The sequence below is a fragment of the Pangasianodon hypophthalmus genome, chromosome 1, assembly GCF_027358585.1.
Source record: "Pangasianodon hypophthalmus isolate fPanHyp1 chromosome 1, fPanHyp1.pri, whole genome shotgun sequence".
Classification (NCBI taxonomy): Eukaryota; Metazoa; Chordata; class Actinopteri; order Siluriformes; family Pangasiidae; genus Pangasianodon; species Pangasianodon hypophthalmus.
In genome coordinates this window covers 16117324-16133604 of record NC_069710.1, presented here as the reverse complement: position 1 = coordinate 16133604, position 16281 = coordinate 16117324, and the positions used below count along the sequence as shown (strand labels likewise).

At 37.9% G+C, this 16281-nt stretch overlaps 2 protein-coding genes across 4 annotated transcripts; both read right to left on the bottom strand.

The window, feature by feature from the left end:
* Positions 1-1714: 1714 nt before the first annotated feature.
* On the bottom strand, positions 1715-8842 carry bves (blood vessel epicardial substance). 3 transcript variants are annotated; one of them, XM_026926024.3, is made up of 8 exons: positions 8689-8842; positions 7913-8154; positions 6665-6789; positions 4883-5070; positions 4358-4466; positions 4015-4182; positions 3742-3883; positions 1715-2282 (listed from the first exon to the last, which is right to left on the bottom strand). In XM_026926024.3, the coding sequence occupies exons 2-8, from the start codon at positions 8136-8138 to the stop codon at positions 2164-2166; spliced, it is 1077 nt and encodes a 358-aa protein (XP_026781825.2). In that variant the 5' UTR covers positions 8139-8154; positions 8689-8842; the 3' UTR covers positions 1715-2163. The 3 variants fall into 3 exon arrangements, with proteins under 3 accessions (XP_026781825.2, XP_053091888.1, XP_026781827.2); XM_053235913.1 differs by having other exon boundaries at positions 7913-8139; positions 8689-8836; XM_026926026.3 differs by lacking the exon at positions 1715-2282 and adding an exon at positions 3372-3401.
* Positions 8843-9751: 909 nt separating this feature from the next.
* On the bottom strand, positions 9752-12346 carry popdc3 (popeye domain containing 3). Its single transcript, XM_026926624.3, has 3 exons — positions 11205-12346; positions 10501-10609; positions 9752-10365 (listed from the first exon to the last, which is right to left on the bottom strand). Exons 1-3 carry the CDS (start codon positions 11711-11713, stop codon positions 10120-10122), a joined length of 864 nt encoding a protein of 287 aa, XP_026782425.3. The 5' UTR covers positions 11714-12346; the 3' UTR covers positions 9752-10119.
* Between the last annotated feature and the right edge of the window lie 3935 nt (positions 12347-16281).

Genomic DNA, 16281 nt, shown 5'->3' with positions numbered 1-16281 from the left:
GCAAATTATTGTGATTTTTTTTTTTAATGTTTTTTTTTTTTTTTTTTTTTTTTTTTTTTTGTTAAACTTATTAAATGAATCAGAGATATTGATAAAATTGTTGTGACTGTTAATATTCATGTGTATGTTTTCAAACCAAAGATTTTAACTGTCTATTTGGTTTGTTGCATTTTGATTGTGATAGCAATTTCACTTCATTATGTGACTGAATGCAAAAGCACAGAGAAGTTCTCAGGAATCTTTGTCTTCTTAGAGTGCCAGACTTTAAATATAATAAAGTGACGTAAGTGTGTTTGTGATATTTTATGTGCAGTCATTACAAAGCTTTAGAAGCATCATTACACCATCATTTTTTGTCAGGATTAAGTGTGATGTGGGATAAAGACCATATCTTTTAATAAATTGCCAGAGGCCCTTATCAAGAGAAGAAGTCTTTATCTGTAATTAATTTCACATAATAATTACATTTCTTAATTAAATTTCTTTGAACGTATAAAACTGAAATTAACCAAAATTGATTTTTGTGTTAATCTTCAAAAGGCAATTTGTGCCAGAATGGTTATATTTTTCTCCACCCTGAAACACATTAAGTAAGTTATATATTGAAATATTTGTGATTTAAAAATTTTTTAGCGATTCCAGTGCAGTTTTTGTTGGTTGGTGTTGTATTTTTGTTATTACCATGAGAACCTAGCGGTTGTGTTTCCATTCTTACATCACAGGAGACATTACCTCCAGTAACGCAGTTACAGTGGTGATTAGTCAGAAAATTTCGCAGTTAGCTCCCTATAAAAGGAGAAAGAGCCTTTTTTCATGATTTCCAGCGACAGCATATTAATGAGAAATCCAATGTAGAAAGAGCGGAGACAGCAAATGTTGGATTCAAAGTTCCAGAATGCAATGCAGCTGGAAGACAATTGCGTCAGAGCAGAGAATCATTTCGTGTAGCTGGTGATCCACAAGTTGACAAGCAGGATGATGTAGAAGAAGTGTGGTGGTATTAGCAGGAAACTTGAAGTTTTGGAACCTGATTTGTTTGAGTAGTGTGTACAGATGAGAAGATGAGAGATCTGGACAGACTAATGGACTAAAGCGATGCTGCATTGCTGCTGAATGCTTTCCTTAGATAGTGATAAGTAATAAATGCCACTGGCACCGCAATCAGCAGGTGATTAAACAACATTGTAATGTAGGAAACCATTAATCAAAGTGAAAATAGACTAACATGTCGAGGAATGAATTTTCAACTACAAAAGGTAGAAATCAGAACCCTCATTTATAAAATGAGTGTTGGACGCCATTGAAGATCACATGATTTTTGTTTTTTCTCCATTTTTCTCTCCCCAATTTATTCACCTGAAAATTCCCACCCACCACCTACTCTCCCCTAAAACCATACAACAGCTGCTAACTGAGGAGGGGGAGCGCTAACATGTGCTTCCTCCAAGACACGTGCAGTCAGCCAGGAAAGCGCTATCTGCCCCAGTCCGCTTACACAAGATCCCAGACACCATGACTGGCTGGTGATTACTGTGATTGAGAGCGGACAGAGAGAAAGCCATCCTTCCCAACCAGAGCGCATGGCCAGTTTCGCTCTTTTGGCTCCCAGCCACAGATGGCTGTCGCACTATTGGGATTCGAACTCTTGATCTCCTGACGATATGGTGACCACTTTTCTGGGAGCTCCCTGGAGACCACATGTTAATTACAAAGATCAATATGCACGTCGTTCAGGGTGTATGTTTCATTTAATTAAAGTACAATCCATAGGTAAAAGAAAGCAACAGGGAAAAAAGTTAAACACTGTGTTTACATTTGCTATCAAAGATGATACGTACCAAAGTGATAATAAGCTAAATATTGATTTCAAATACATGTTGATATACTTAGAAAAAAGCTAAATGTGCCTCTTGCTCTCAATAAAAACCACAATGAATTTGTTAAGCCATTCCAGAACAAGCACAGGCTGCGATAAGATGCAATCCCGGTTTCGTGACATGAATGTCTGCCTGGACATGCTGTCTATTCTGTATACTACATAGAGAACATGTAGGATAGTAACCTAGCCCGAGATGTGATTTCTGATCCGTAATAGTCTACACCATCTTCACACAGCGGTCCACCAAATATCAGTTGAGGCTGAAAATCACCTGCAGTATCATCCTACACCGGTTCTGGGCTGTTTTGGGAGTCATTAGCTGAGTACGCTTCAAAAACATCATCTTCCATGGTTTCTTCGATTGGTTTCATAGTCGTGGAGGGCTTGCTGAGTGGATTTTTTTCTGAAAACAAGATGCCCAAGGTCAAAACGGAGATGCATTGACAATACTTATTTTTTAGGATATATTTTAAATATTTATATATTTTAACCTTGGCACTTTGTCATTTCAATCACATGCAGTGACATTAATAAAAATTATAACAAATAAATTGCATATGTGTCACAGTTTACCAGAAAATGCCCTGAAGAGTAAGAGGGTTTGTATTTTACTAATTATTGTTGATTAGATTCATACATGTAGTGATTTAAGGGAGCTTGTGCAGGATGGTGATATATTGCGTGCACATTTTATAGATGAAGGTTTTTTGGCTGAACAAACTGTGGTCTTTTGAATCACATTTATGAAAAATGGATAACACTGTGGCTTTCACAACAATTTTAAATACATTGTTTGGAATTTTACTTCCATAAAGACATCTTTGTGTATTCAGATTTTTTGGACATTTGATATGAGAACGAAATTCACACTGGTGCTCAGATGCATTTGTCATGACTCTTCTGAAGCCTTACAATTCATACGGATGTATAGTCCCTTAAAAAGTGATGGCTATATTTATATATGTGAGAATTTTGGTTAAAAACATGCAGGTTGATCATTAACCACAGATGACACACTTATTGACAACTGGTGTATTTGTAATATAACATAAATTCAATATGTAGCAATGTAACAAGATAGAACATTATATTTTGCCCATATTGTGTAACACTCAATATTCAAATATATGTGTATGTAACTGAGGGAGAGGGGTATTTAGATGTCTTGATTTGAAATATCATGTTACTGCATACAATACTATTTTAAAGCAGTCATCACCGGAACAATAGTGAAACTGTACATACGCTAAGCATTAGTTGCAATGGGTCTATGATAAGTTGAGTTATAGGGTTGTGGCTTGTGATGCGTGATGAAGTTAATGAGGTGAGGTCCGTGACAGATGACCAAATTGGCACACTTTAAGTACATTGGGAGGCAGTTAGGAATTTACAGGAAAATGCATCAAGTCACTTGGTTATATTTGAGCTGATAACTGGGAGATTTGGGGGTTTGGGGAAAAAAATGATGGTGAGAGAAAATAAAAGGTCTTACAGCCCCATCAGGTGCGATCTGAGGTCAGAGCTAAAGGAGGGACAGGAGGAAATAATATCAGAGAAACAGTGACACAATAACATGAGCCCATATGGAAGGAGACGAGCACCAGACATTCAGGTGATGGTAATGGACCATGCTGGAGGTGGAAATCATTAGGTTATATAAGCGAAAATGGAAATGAAAATGTTTCATATTTGAATAGGAAAGTAAGAAACAGAGATATAGGAAGAAAGGATGATATATATGTGGAAGTGGGCATATTATAAGGCAATTGAACATATATAGTAAGTTTTGATTAAAGCTGTAGCAAGATTAGCATTAGTGCTGAAAGCTCATAAGCAGATGGCGTTAGCAGGGTACGACTTACGGATTGATGAACCGCCTGATCCGCCTCTCAGAATCTGATTAAGCACGTCATCTGTGTCACTGGTACTGGCCATGCTGTTTCTCATCTGCATCATGGAGAGCTGAGAGCACAAACTCGGCTGCCTTTCCATCTTCTTTACCGCCTGAGAAACAGTGACATCATAGTAACAACTACTATCAGGATGTCCATCCATGCCATGTACATCTACAGTATCATAATTATATCAGAGTCAGTCGCATAGAATCATTATCATCACCTTCATGGTCATCTTACCTTGTCACTAAGAGTGGGGTCATTCAGGGAGTACAGCTTGTTAGTAATGTCCTTGCCGATGAGGTACCTGAACACCTCGTTCAGAAATGAGTCAGACTCCAGAAAGTAAGTCAGCCTCTCTCTAGACCAGCACAGGTATTTGCAGTTTTCCTCAGCTGTGATTGTCACCTGTCAGTAAGAAGCTACTCATCACCACCATGTTACATGAGTCCATCGCTCTGAATTCAGCAATCCTGCCACAAGAACGACCTGTTCTCCTACACCCTCTGATGAAGGCACTGCTTTTAATCATACTTAATTTAGATGTGGACAGAGATTCAACGTTCAGTTTTAAGGATATTACCTGGAACTTTTCTCCCCTGTTCATCTGTGTTGATCTGAACTCAGGAGAGTCAATAAAGGCATTGGTGTAAATGTTGTGAAGAAAATGGCCACGATATGACACCTTCATTCTGTAACAAAAGCACAGGCTTGCTCATGAAATATAATGACAAAAATATATATATAAATATAAATAAATATAGTGACAAAAAATTGTAGGAAACATTGTGGTGATTATACAAAGTTACAGAAAGCAAACATGATCAGTGCAAAACAATATGACTCTTAGAAACTTAAATGTTTGAATGAAGGAAAATATTTCCTCTCCATATAAGATTATCAAGTGAAATTATCTTGCTAGAAAAAACACATAGAATTTAAGAAATAAATGCTCAAAACAAAAATGATCTGCAGAAGGGTAAGATTAGCTTGTGGAGCTCTAGCTAATAAAACCAATCTCTTAAAGAGGAAGTGTTGGTTTATTCAAGGTGTTTCACTTTCTAAGCATTTGTTTCCCACAGGGCTAGTGTTCTCTTCAGCCACATACTTCCCCTTCAGGAGAATGCTGAGACGCTCATCCACAGAGGTCTTATCCTCGGCAGCGTACACTTGGCCTTTCTTAAGGGTCTGGATGGTGCAGAACTGACCAGTGAGCCTCTGGAACAAAGCTTCACGTACATGCAGGGGTTCAAACATCCGCTTATACACTGATCTCAGCTCCCGGTCAATCTTAATCTAGGAATTAAAAAAAAATGACCACATCAACTTTCAGACTGAAGTGATTATCACTGAAAAATAAGCAAAAAGGCATCTTGTATCCCAGATTTTGTGTCCACAAAGCTTCTTAGAAGAGAGCAATGAGGTGTGAAGGACACAGAGTATGAGATATGCATGACATCTCAGAGGCATGACCTGGTTTTATAAAACCTCCAGAGCACAAAAATTAGCCTCACATTCCAGGTGACCCTGCAGCCTCAATGTGGTGCATCGCCAAAGATGAATCATGCCTCCCATTTCGCCAGGGTCAGTGTGATTTTCTTCTAACAAATTAAACAATCATAGACATCCATCACTGTGGCTTTGTGAAACACTATTGTAAGCACAAATACATGCTGAAAAATTACACACTCAAATGAATCCCAATCTAATTGCAAAGCACAAAACTGCTGAAATTATGCTAACAACAGGAAACAATTTGTCTCGTGCTGTGAGTTGACATTATTCAACTCAAATTTATTTGTATAGAAGATTTAACAACAGGCATTGACACAATGCAGATTTACAGAAATCTCAATGTAGATCTAAATAATGAACAAGCCACAGGCAACAGTGGCAATTCCTTAGAAAAACACCAAATCCATGAGATATGAGATATGAAGAACAAACCTTGAGAGGAACTAGACTCCAAAGGCAAAAGAGAACCCATTCTCTTTTGGATAACACGGGATTTTGATCATTACAGTCATACAGTACAAAATAAAATGTACAAAATGTATTGAAAATATATAAGATGTAAGGTATATGCAGAATGTGAAGAGAATTCTTAAAATAATGAAATCCTGAGCATTTCTCTCTTATTTTTGAAGATAGCACCTTTAAGATCTGTCATCGAACCAGAAAATTATTTTTTATTCCATTGAGATCCAACAATATGCGATGGAAGCTATTGAAGCTGCAAAATTATCAGTGTGTTAATTGTTTTGCATAGTAAATTTGCCTAAACATACATATATATATATATATATGTATGTTTAGGCAAATTATACTCTATATGTATATATCTATATCTGTCTATCTCTCTCTCTCTCTCTCTCTCTCTCTATATATATATGTATATATATATATATATATATATATATATATATATATATATATATATGTATATAGATATAGATATAGATATATACATATAGAGTCCTACAATATGATCAGTTGTTACAAAACATTGAGGCAAAGGACGGGAGAAAATTGCAGACATTATGATCGCTAAGAATCTAAATAGACAAGACTTGCCACAGTAAAAGCTAGCAGATAAACGTGACTGTATATACATCTACAGTATAAAGCTCAGGGGAATTAAATGATGATATGGGGTCAGGGGTTAGTAAACCAGCGAGGCAGTGAAAATCCAGCCAGGAGTGGACTGAGAGGTAACATAAATAAAAAAAACTTTAATTTTGATTCTTTCATTTACAGCTTTGTATGTGAATGTACTGTAAAGTGGTAAAATATACCTTATAAAAACTTTGTTAGGCTAAATAGTGAATGAAGAGCCAAAGAGTTGTTTTTTTTTTAAATCACAGAATGTACGTCAGCAGTCAGTACTCACAGGTCTGCGTTTGTACAGCAAGTAGAAGAAATGCATGAAGTTGACTATGAGAAAGACGGCATTCCAAACCATCACATCTAGCGTGCACCTGTACAGAGCAGCCCAGGTTATAAACAAGCAGCAGCCTGCAAAAAAAGTTATGATTTGAATTTTTTTTAATTTGTAAAAACATGGTTGTTCACTTTAAAGCCTTAACAAGTGCTGCACTACAATATAGTTTAATTCTAAATCATTTCTGCGATGAGGTAAAATCACAGTCCCATCAGGCCACACAAAAAGCAGATTTACATTGATGTATTTTAGGCATCTATAGGGATTAATTAACAGAACCGTTCCGCAGTCATTGGGCAACAATGGAAAATCCACAGCAAGCATCAAATTCAAATAAATTAAGGTTACACTTAAAACAGAAAGAAAAGCTTTGCTTACAACTTTCCATTCAGGGTAATATAGCCTTAATTCCAAGGGGTAATCATTTGACAGCATTAAAAAGGTTTGTATGATTTAGTAGTAATGCGCTATGTGTCTGGAATCTCTGTACATTGCTCTACAAATTATTTCAAAATGACTTCCTCCCAGCATGCTATCCTGTCTCCTTTCTTTCAAAATGTACAATGAGACAAAATCCCACCACTATTATAATAAACCACTATTTTTCTTAAATTTCAGCCTAATTCTTGCACACATTAATGTTTACAATTATGAATGCTCCTGCTATAACACTAAACCCTTAACACATAACTTACACACTGACGTTTCTACCGATGTGATAGATGGATTTTTTTTTGTGTGTGTGTGTGTGTTTTGTCCACTAATGTCTTTGCACTGTGTATGCATGTATAGTACAGGATATATAATAGTTGTATTTACTATGTGTATTTTTTTATGCCCTATGTTCTTTGACTACTATAGTGCCCAAATATCCCCTTGGAGATCAATAATGTAAATATGTCTACATCTATCTAAAATATAAAATATCTTGGGAGCTCAGTTCTGTTTAATATACACCCTCTGCAACCTTTTTCTCTCTTTGTAATTTGTTAATGATGGCGAAAACATGTAATCTGTTAATGCGGGAGAAAATAACTTCAGCAGCATAATGAATGTAGTCTACACTGACTACATCTGTGAGACTGCAGCGAGGACATGTCAACAAATTACCATGCAAGGTGTGTGTGTGTGTGTGTGTGTGTGTGTGTGTGTGTGTGTGTGTGTGCGTGGTGGCCAGCAGAGTGCGCTCAAACTGACCTGTCATCAGGAGAAGTCTGAGGAGGATCATGTGCAGGCCCACAGTGGTGGGAATGAGCAGGCCCACAACTAAACTCAGGTTGCCCAGATGGAAGAGGAGGTGATGAGCTTTCTCCCACTCCTGACACGATGTGACATTTTCTGCCATCGCTGAGTTACCATAGATTGGTGTCACACTTAAGTCCAGTGGGGTCATGGTCATGGTTAAATCTGGCATGGCTGACATTCTGAAGGACAATAAGCTGGAGTGGAATTTATGGAAAAGAAGTGAAAAATGGCACTGTTTTAGGACCACAGCTGAAACTATACCATAAAACGCCACGCCATAAAAAGTGTATGGACATTCAGGACATTCATCGAGCATTTTAGTCATGGGTCTACATTTCTCAATCTCACACACAACACATATCAACGTGTCTGGTATAAACTGGCCAGTAGACCCACATTACTTTAATATGCTTCTTTTAAACTGGACAACCTTCATTGAGCTTGTGTGTTTTCTACTGTATTCAGTCTGAGACCAAGTGCAGGCTTCGAGTATGCTAAGACAGTTCAAACCCCATTACATTTGGACAAAGCATATTTACAGTAGATAGGTAAATCAACACAGAAACAAGAACACTATATGCAGAATTTAAGATTAACACAAACAAGTCTGTGAGGAGGAAAAAAGCCAGATTCCACCAGATCAACAGCCTGTAGTTTCTTATTATATTCCAGATCATAATGCAAAAAAAAGAGAAAAAAATACAATACAAAAGCTTTTAAACACTTACCGTCTTTGCTGAAAGAAAGTGTATGAATGATTCGCTGGTGGTTGAAGTAGGAGAGAGAGAAGGCGCTGTGTGAGTGAGGTGAGTGAGTGTGTGTGAGTGCAGGAGAGCAGGGGGCTGCACAGTGTGAGTCGCGCATTCCAGCCTGCTGACAGCCATCGACTAAAATGGGCAAGAAGCTCACACACTGACAAACAGCGCCGTGCCTCGTGCACACACACACTTACTCCAAACACCTACACCGCTAGAAGGAGCTCATCAAAAGCAAACGACACACTTCATATCTGCGTTTTGACAAAAGCATGAGACTCCTGATTATGTTACACTATATGACCAAATGTTTGTGGACACCTGATCATCACATCCCATTCCAGATTTAGATTTTTGTAGCCTATAGATGGACTATTTTGGGATTGTGTTGTTATTTTTCATTTTTTGTTTGTTTGTTTGTTTATGACTGTTTCCAAATGCGTTCTTTTTCCTCTAGATTGTCATCACGTACACTCTTAGAAATAAAAAGCTGAAACTTAAAACCCTTAAGAGTTTATTCTTCTTGGGAAACCCTGAGAGCTCCTATGTAGAGCACTACAACAGAAAGGGTCCCAAACTAGAACCTTTCTCAGTGCAAAGAACTTAGACAAGGACCCACTGAAGAACCCTTGAAGAACTTCTTTTCTAAGAGTGTGGTGATCGGATAGATTAGGTTGGGAAATATGATTCAATGTGTGTTAGTCTCAGGGGTGTCCAGTCTTCTCCACAGTGGGCCAGCATGGGTGCAGGTTTTCATTCAAGCAGGAACCAGACCTGATTCCACCTGTTTAATCAGTTGATCTTGGCTTTCAGTAGACTCAGGTGTGGCTTCTGCTTGGTTGGAATGAAAACCTGCACCCACACCAGCTCTTTCTGGATAAGACTGGACACCCCTGTGTTAGTGTGTTACAGGGTTCGGTTTGAAGTGCGACAATGAAAATCAGCACCACGGTCAGCGACAGAACAAAACGGAAATGATGTATTTATCATGACGCGTTTTCGGACCACGAGTAATCAAGACACGAGCAGCAAAAGGTGATTACAAAATCTCCTTTATTTGGGAATTCAGATCTGCAAAAGCATGAGCTAAATGTCTTTTAGACAGAACATTCAAAGAGCTGTTCAAACATTCATCCTAATGGCAACTTTAGACCATTTTTTTCTTTTATGCAAATAATAGACTAAGAATGCATCACAATAAAGCTTGTATTTGAGGCATGACTGATGTACTGAACATCCAACATCAGGACTAACACACGATGTGCAACTAACACACATTGCAAAAGGCAAGTGTGTATAAGAAATACACCTCCACCACCTCGTGGATTTCCTTCTGCTTTCTTTAAGACTTCCTTTCTCCTGGATGAGTGGGAGGACGTTCCAGGTCGGGGTCACGTGACCTCTCTAGCTGGTGTGTGGTTTTTCTAGCGGTGCCTGTGGCGTGTGGCAGAAGCTGGGTAAACGCATATCATAGCGGAAGCCGTGTGCGTCCAGAGCTCTGTCGTTCAGAGAGTACAGCTTATCGGCGATGTCATTGCGCACCACCAGTGCGAATATCTTGGCGATGTATCGGTGTTTGGCGAAGAGCAGATATAACTTCTTGCGTCTCCAAGCCACATACCTGCAGGGATCATCTGCTCTTAGTGTAACCTGAAAGAAAAGAAAAGAGAAAAACAACAAACAACAAAGCAGGTGTAATATGCCAAGAACGCATTGCGCAAGAGTCTTATTATCATTATTATTATTATTATTATTATCATTATTATTATTATTATTTGCTCAAACCTGGAAAACTCCCTCCTCCGACGGTCTGAGTGAATCCCACTCAGGTGAATCCAAGAACTGGAAAGGGTAGATGTAGTGTAGAAATTCTCCATTCACTGTAACACGGATTCTGTTGGGACAAACAAATTCCTCACTGACTGAATCCCTCATGGTGCCTTACTCCCTACAGAAGTGCATTATGAAGTAAGATTTTCCAGGCATATATCCTATGATGTGTATCATATGTGATTCTGACACCTCTAAAAGATCCGACTGATATACCCTGAGGGCGCTTATTGAAATATTATTGAAATTACACTCAGAAATAAAGCTGCCAAACTGTAATGGTATCATCAGGGGTACAGTATGTATCTTTCACCTTTAAAAATGATTTAAGGTACATAATTAGACCTTAAAGGCCACCTAGGGATGTAGGCTTACCTTGAAAGCTTTAGCTTAAAAGCTAATTAAAGGTAAATCACATGCATTTACACACTAAAGGTGCAGAAGATGGACCACTCCAAGGACCACTACAAGGAAAAGTGCAGTTTGATATCTTTATTTCTGAGAGTGTAGGGTTCTTTGAGGAACCATTCATATTTCAAAAACAAGGTTCCTAAAGTTCCACTTTTAAGGGTTCTGTCTATGAGGAGAACTGAATGAGCCCTAAATGATCATCCAGACATCAGTTTATAGTGTGTAGAATTACAGATGTCCATATTTACCTCCCGGAGAGCAGAACAGACAGTTTATCGATAGGAGTTTTGCCCTCGACTGCAAAATAGTGCTCTTTTTCAATAGTATGGATTTCCTGCTCGCAACAAGAGACGATCTTGGCGAAGTGACTGAGAGACACTCCCAACTTTTGGAACATGCATCCATAGAGATCCTGGAAATCCTTCTCGAAAGTCACACTCCGCAGGCGGTACGCGACATGGACGACCTGAGCAACAGAAATGACAAAGAGGACAAAAGCCCAGGAGAAGGAGTCCGTGGTGCACGGATTGGACCATGCCCAAAAGGAGTAGCACAAAAACCCGAGCGACATCAGACTAAACATGTAGATCAATCCGTAAAATCCACTACCGCCCATGAAGCCCAGCACCAGCAGGATATTAGCGAGGTGAAAAACAGATCCTTCGGGGTCTCTCCTCCATTCTGAGCACAGCGGATGTGCCAGTGGCACCGCGCTCAAACTAGAGTCATTCTGCTCCAGAAGCATCCCAGGCTCCATAATCCCACCTCTTTAATCGCAGAAAGGCTTCTGTAAATCACATCCAGTGCCGCAGGTGTCCAGTCCCACATACAGATTATCACTCCAGCCCCTATTATTGCCTACTAGATCAAACTGGAAGGGTTAATTCATCAAAATAAAAGCGCAAAACAGCTGGTATTTCGGAGTTGTCCCGGACGCATGAGAGCGCGTTAGTCATGTTCCCCTTGGAACAGTGTTTTGTTAGGTTAAGCAGAGCTCTCCCAGAAATGCTTTCCCAAAAATAACCACTGGGAAACGTTAGAGCGGGTTATATGTGCTCACTTCTCCAACAGAAGAATCTACATTATGTTCATAAGTATGGAACAGAAGACTGGAGTAGGCTTTACGCGCAAAATATGTGAAACTAGTCTCCAGTTACATGCCAAAGCATGAGTCAGTATGCTCTTTTTTTACTCACAGCTTCAAATAAACTGGGATCTATGTAATGTATTAGACTACTCAGGTCATCTCCGAGGTCCTGGTGTCCACCAAATAATCACCAACAAACAGATTCACCATCAGAGAAAGAAAGTTAGAGATGACATGTTAACAGAGCAGCATGTTCACTTCCTCTGAAGTGTGTATGGAGGGACGACTGAGTCCATGTGCTAGGAGTTCTCCCATTAATGAAGCATGAAACACTCTGTATGTGCCAGTGACATTTGCTCAGCACTGTTTGGGAGATAAATCAGTGTCAGAGAAATACCATTTTTAGACTAAAATAGCTTCCCTAGGTCCTTGTAGGTTACCTGACAGAGGAAGGTGACTTTGGTTGAGTCTCGGTTGAGCTCACCTGAGTGAGAGATTGGGGACATGCATCTGCTCCAGGCCCAAAAACATGACCTAAATCTCATAAAAATAAGGTCACATTCTTACTATATGAAATCTCCGGGGAGTAAAGCCTCCTATAGCGCAACAGTAAAATGCCACTGCTATCCGCAAACCATTATGGACCTGCTTCCCTTTCCTCCAGTAGATTATACATGAAGAATAATCGAACATGCAACATGCATACAAAAATGGTGTTCATTGGACTATTTTGTGAATGTGGAAGTATCTACTGAGCAAAACAAACATGAGCTTCAAGATTAGGCTGTCCTCTGGCACTATCTTTATGCTGGATATCAGACACCCAACACATCTATATATAGAACCAGAGACCAGCTGTCTGCTTGCACATTTGTGTGTGTGTGTGTGTGTGTGTGTGTTTATGTGAAAAGACATGTACTGCATGTTCACCAAATAATTAAGTACTTTTTTTCTCAAGTAAAAAAGTAAAATTATATTAATAAGTAAATTAATTTTTTTTTGTAGCAGACATTCTGCTATGATGTTTGGCAAAGAAACGTGCAGTAATTTCCCTCTCCACAACTCATACCAAAGGAATTATTTGAATGTGGCTATAAACCTGTTAAAAGTCTGTTTTAGTTCAGCTTATTTCATTTCACCAGAGCTACAAAGCTGCCATTGTGTGAATTCGGAACAGAGGAACTTATTAAAATGTGCAGTGCAGGATTGAGAAATTCTTCTTTGTACTTACTCTCCTTGGTCACCTCTCCAAGGGAATGATACAGAATTTCCATTACATATATCTATTCTATACGTGTCTTACTAACATGTCCAAGTCTTTTCAGTTATTTTACTGATAACATCATAAATGTGACATATTAATACCATGCACTTGAGAAACATGCACTTGAGGGGTAAGGGTATAAATTGTAGGTCACTTAAGTCATTCAGAATTCACTAAAGCACTGACTAACAAACCCTATTTGCTTTAGGCTTAAGTCACTAGCACTGATGGCACATTGCATGCTGACCCAGCGTTATATGTGACAGACCTTCCTGCTCAACCTTTTTCACAGTAGTGCTACATGCCAAACATGAGCATATGCACAGATACAGAATGGTGTATATAAGGATTAGGAGGCATTTTTCGTTCTCTCAGAAGGGTGAAGAGAAAGGGAAATAATAATGTTCTTGAAGCTTTATTGTAATTCGTCATATAGCAAAAAACATTACATCCTGTCATATGAAAAAACTTTTAAAAATGTGCTGTGATTTGCTGCCATGTTGGTGTAATTGACATCACAGTTCCATAAGCATTAAATTCTTTAATGATTTGCTTTAAATGCATTGGCTGAAGAGTGTACATTATGCACTTTAAGAAAAAAAAATTTAGTCTAGATCCTTTACGGGCTCTTAGGTTGTCCCTCTGGGGAAGCTTAAAGGTGTAGGAACATGAACTGAGTTTTTCTCTGTCAAGGGTTCGGGTTGCTATGAACCCTTAACTGTCCAAAGAAATCCTGAAGGGTTCATTTTTCTAAAAGCGTATAGATTTATAATGTTCAAACGGTGTGTTTTCCTGTTCCATATGTGATGTTTGTGGTCAAAATTGGGCGGTACCCTTAAAACAGCTGATATAGCATTTAAAAAAAAACTATTTATTATTACATATTGTTGCATTACACCTTTTAAGAAACCACATATCACAACATTTAGAATCCTGCTGGAATTCACCTGAAATTATTGATATTTGCACAATTCATGTTTTATTTGCACCACTGTAGACCAGTTACCAGAGAAGTAGCTTGGTGAGTGATTATCAAAGACTAAATTAGACTGCGATATCAGAGTTTAGCCAAGAGACTTGCAATTCATGCATTATTTACATTTACTGCATTTGGCAGACACCCTTATCCAGAGCAATTTATATTTATATCTCATTTATATATATATATATATATATATAACTGAGCAGTTGAGATTTAGGGGCCTTGCTCAAGGGCTTGGTAGTGCTGGGGATTGACCTCACAACTTTCTAATCAGAAGTCCAATGTCTTACCCACTAAGCTACTACTGCCCTTTATAAAGTATATCATTATCATTATAAATGTAATTGGGGTAAAGGCTAAAATGAACAATGCCACACAGTTACCTAAAAACCTAAACTACATCCAGATGTAATGAAGCAATAAAATATTTCACATTTAAAGTATTTAAAAAAAAAAAAAAAAGAAAAAGAACAATGTATTTGTGGAACATGATCTTTACAATAGTTCTCTTTTTTGTTTCCAATATTCTAAAATGCCTTCAGCAATAGTCTGGACAAAATCAATTAATATTTGAAATAATAATACAGTATAACTGATAATAATAAAAATTTGACATCTGCTTGTTTTAATAACTGCCCTATTACTTCTGTACACATTGTACATTAAAAAGGACCCTCCTATCTGATAAACAAACACAAGCACATGAACACACACACACACACACACACACACAAATCTCATTTTCTCTCTTATGTTATGTCAGCTATAACCTGGGAGTCATTATTGTCAGTGACGTGTCCATCACATTTGGGAATCAGGGCTGGCTTTCTGAAGGAGGAAATGAAAAGACAGGTAAGAGAGGAAAAGCTATCTCTGACAAAATAGAAAATAAGGAAGAAATATACCTGTTTTCATTCTAAGGAGAAAAAATGATACATTTATCTGTCCTGTTTTTCTCTTTTAGCTCAGGAGACATTTAAACCCATTACTGACAGTGGTGTACAGGACACCCCTGTGGTCGTGGGGGAATTCACCCTTGATCTAATGAACTTCTAGTTAGATTTGTGAAACATCTACACGTAACATGAGAAACTACTTCTAACACCTCTTTTGGACAGACTTAATGAATAGTCTGATAGAAACGGCAATCAGGGCGATATTAAATCCATCAAAGTGGATATTGCTAAATATTCATGTTATGAAACCCACTCATACTTGGGTTGAGTTGGCATGGTGAAATTGTTTTGGCTTCTACCCTCCAGTCAAGCTATGAACATGATGGATTATGAATTAGTTAGCACTTCCTACACAGTGTTCTTAGCCCACTTGGCACTATGAACTATTATAATTAAAAAATCAATCAATAAATAAATATATAAAAAATTCTGCTACTCAGTCTGAACATGCTTAGGAATGTTGTAAAAAAGAGTTTATGGAAGTAAATCTCTTCATTTTCAAAATAAACTTAGTAATAAAAGCATATCATGAAAGAACAAAGATCACTGTTAAGGTATTTCATTCAAAATAACATCTTTAGCATACTTATAGGATAGACAGGAATTCACCTACTATAGATTGGGATCATATTTCCACTTACACTCGTGACCACTGTCTTATAATTCAGAATTCAAAAATTACTGTAAAGTAACATCAAACAATATATTCTAAATTCAGAATCCACATAAAAATATCATTAAGAAATAGGGATTTATAATCATATAGAGAAAGAGCAGGAAGGCGTTTTGAGCTCTTTGCACATATTTAGCATTTCAGAATAAAACCTACACAATGCTGCTTTAAATAATGAAGTTTAGTAATAATGGATTTTTGCAGTAGGTGTGATTTCAGTGTAAGGAAAAGATCAAAACATATTACGTTTATTGTAAAAACAGTGAAGTTTCTAAGAGGGAGATCAGTAATTTCATTTGCGTCATTGTGATGAGTAATGTAATGTTCACCACAAATACATCCTGCACACACTCCTGCAAACAG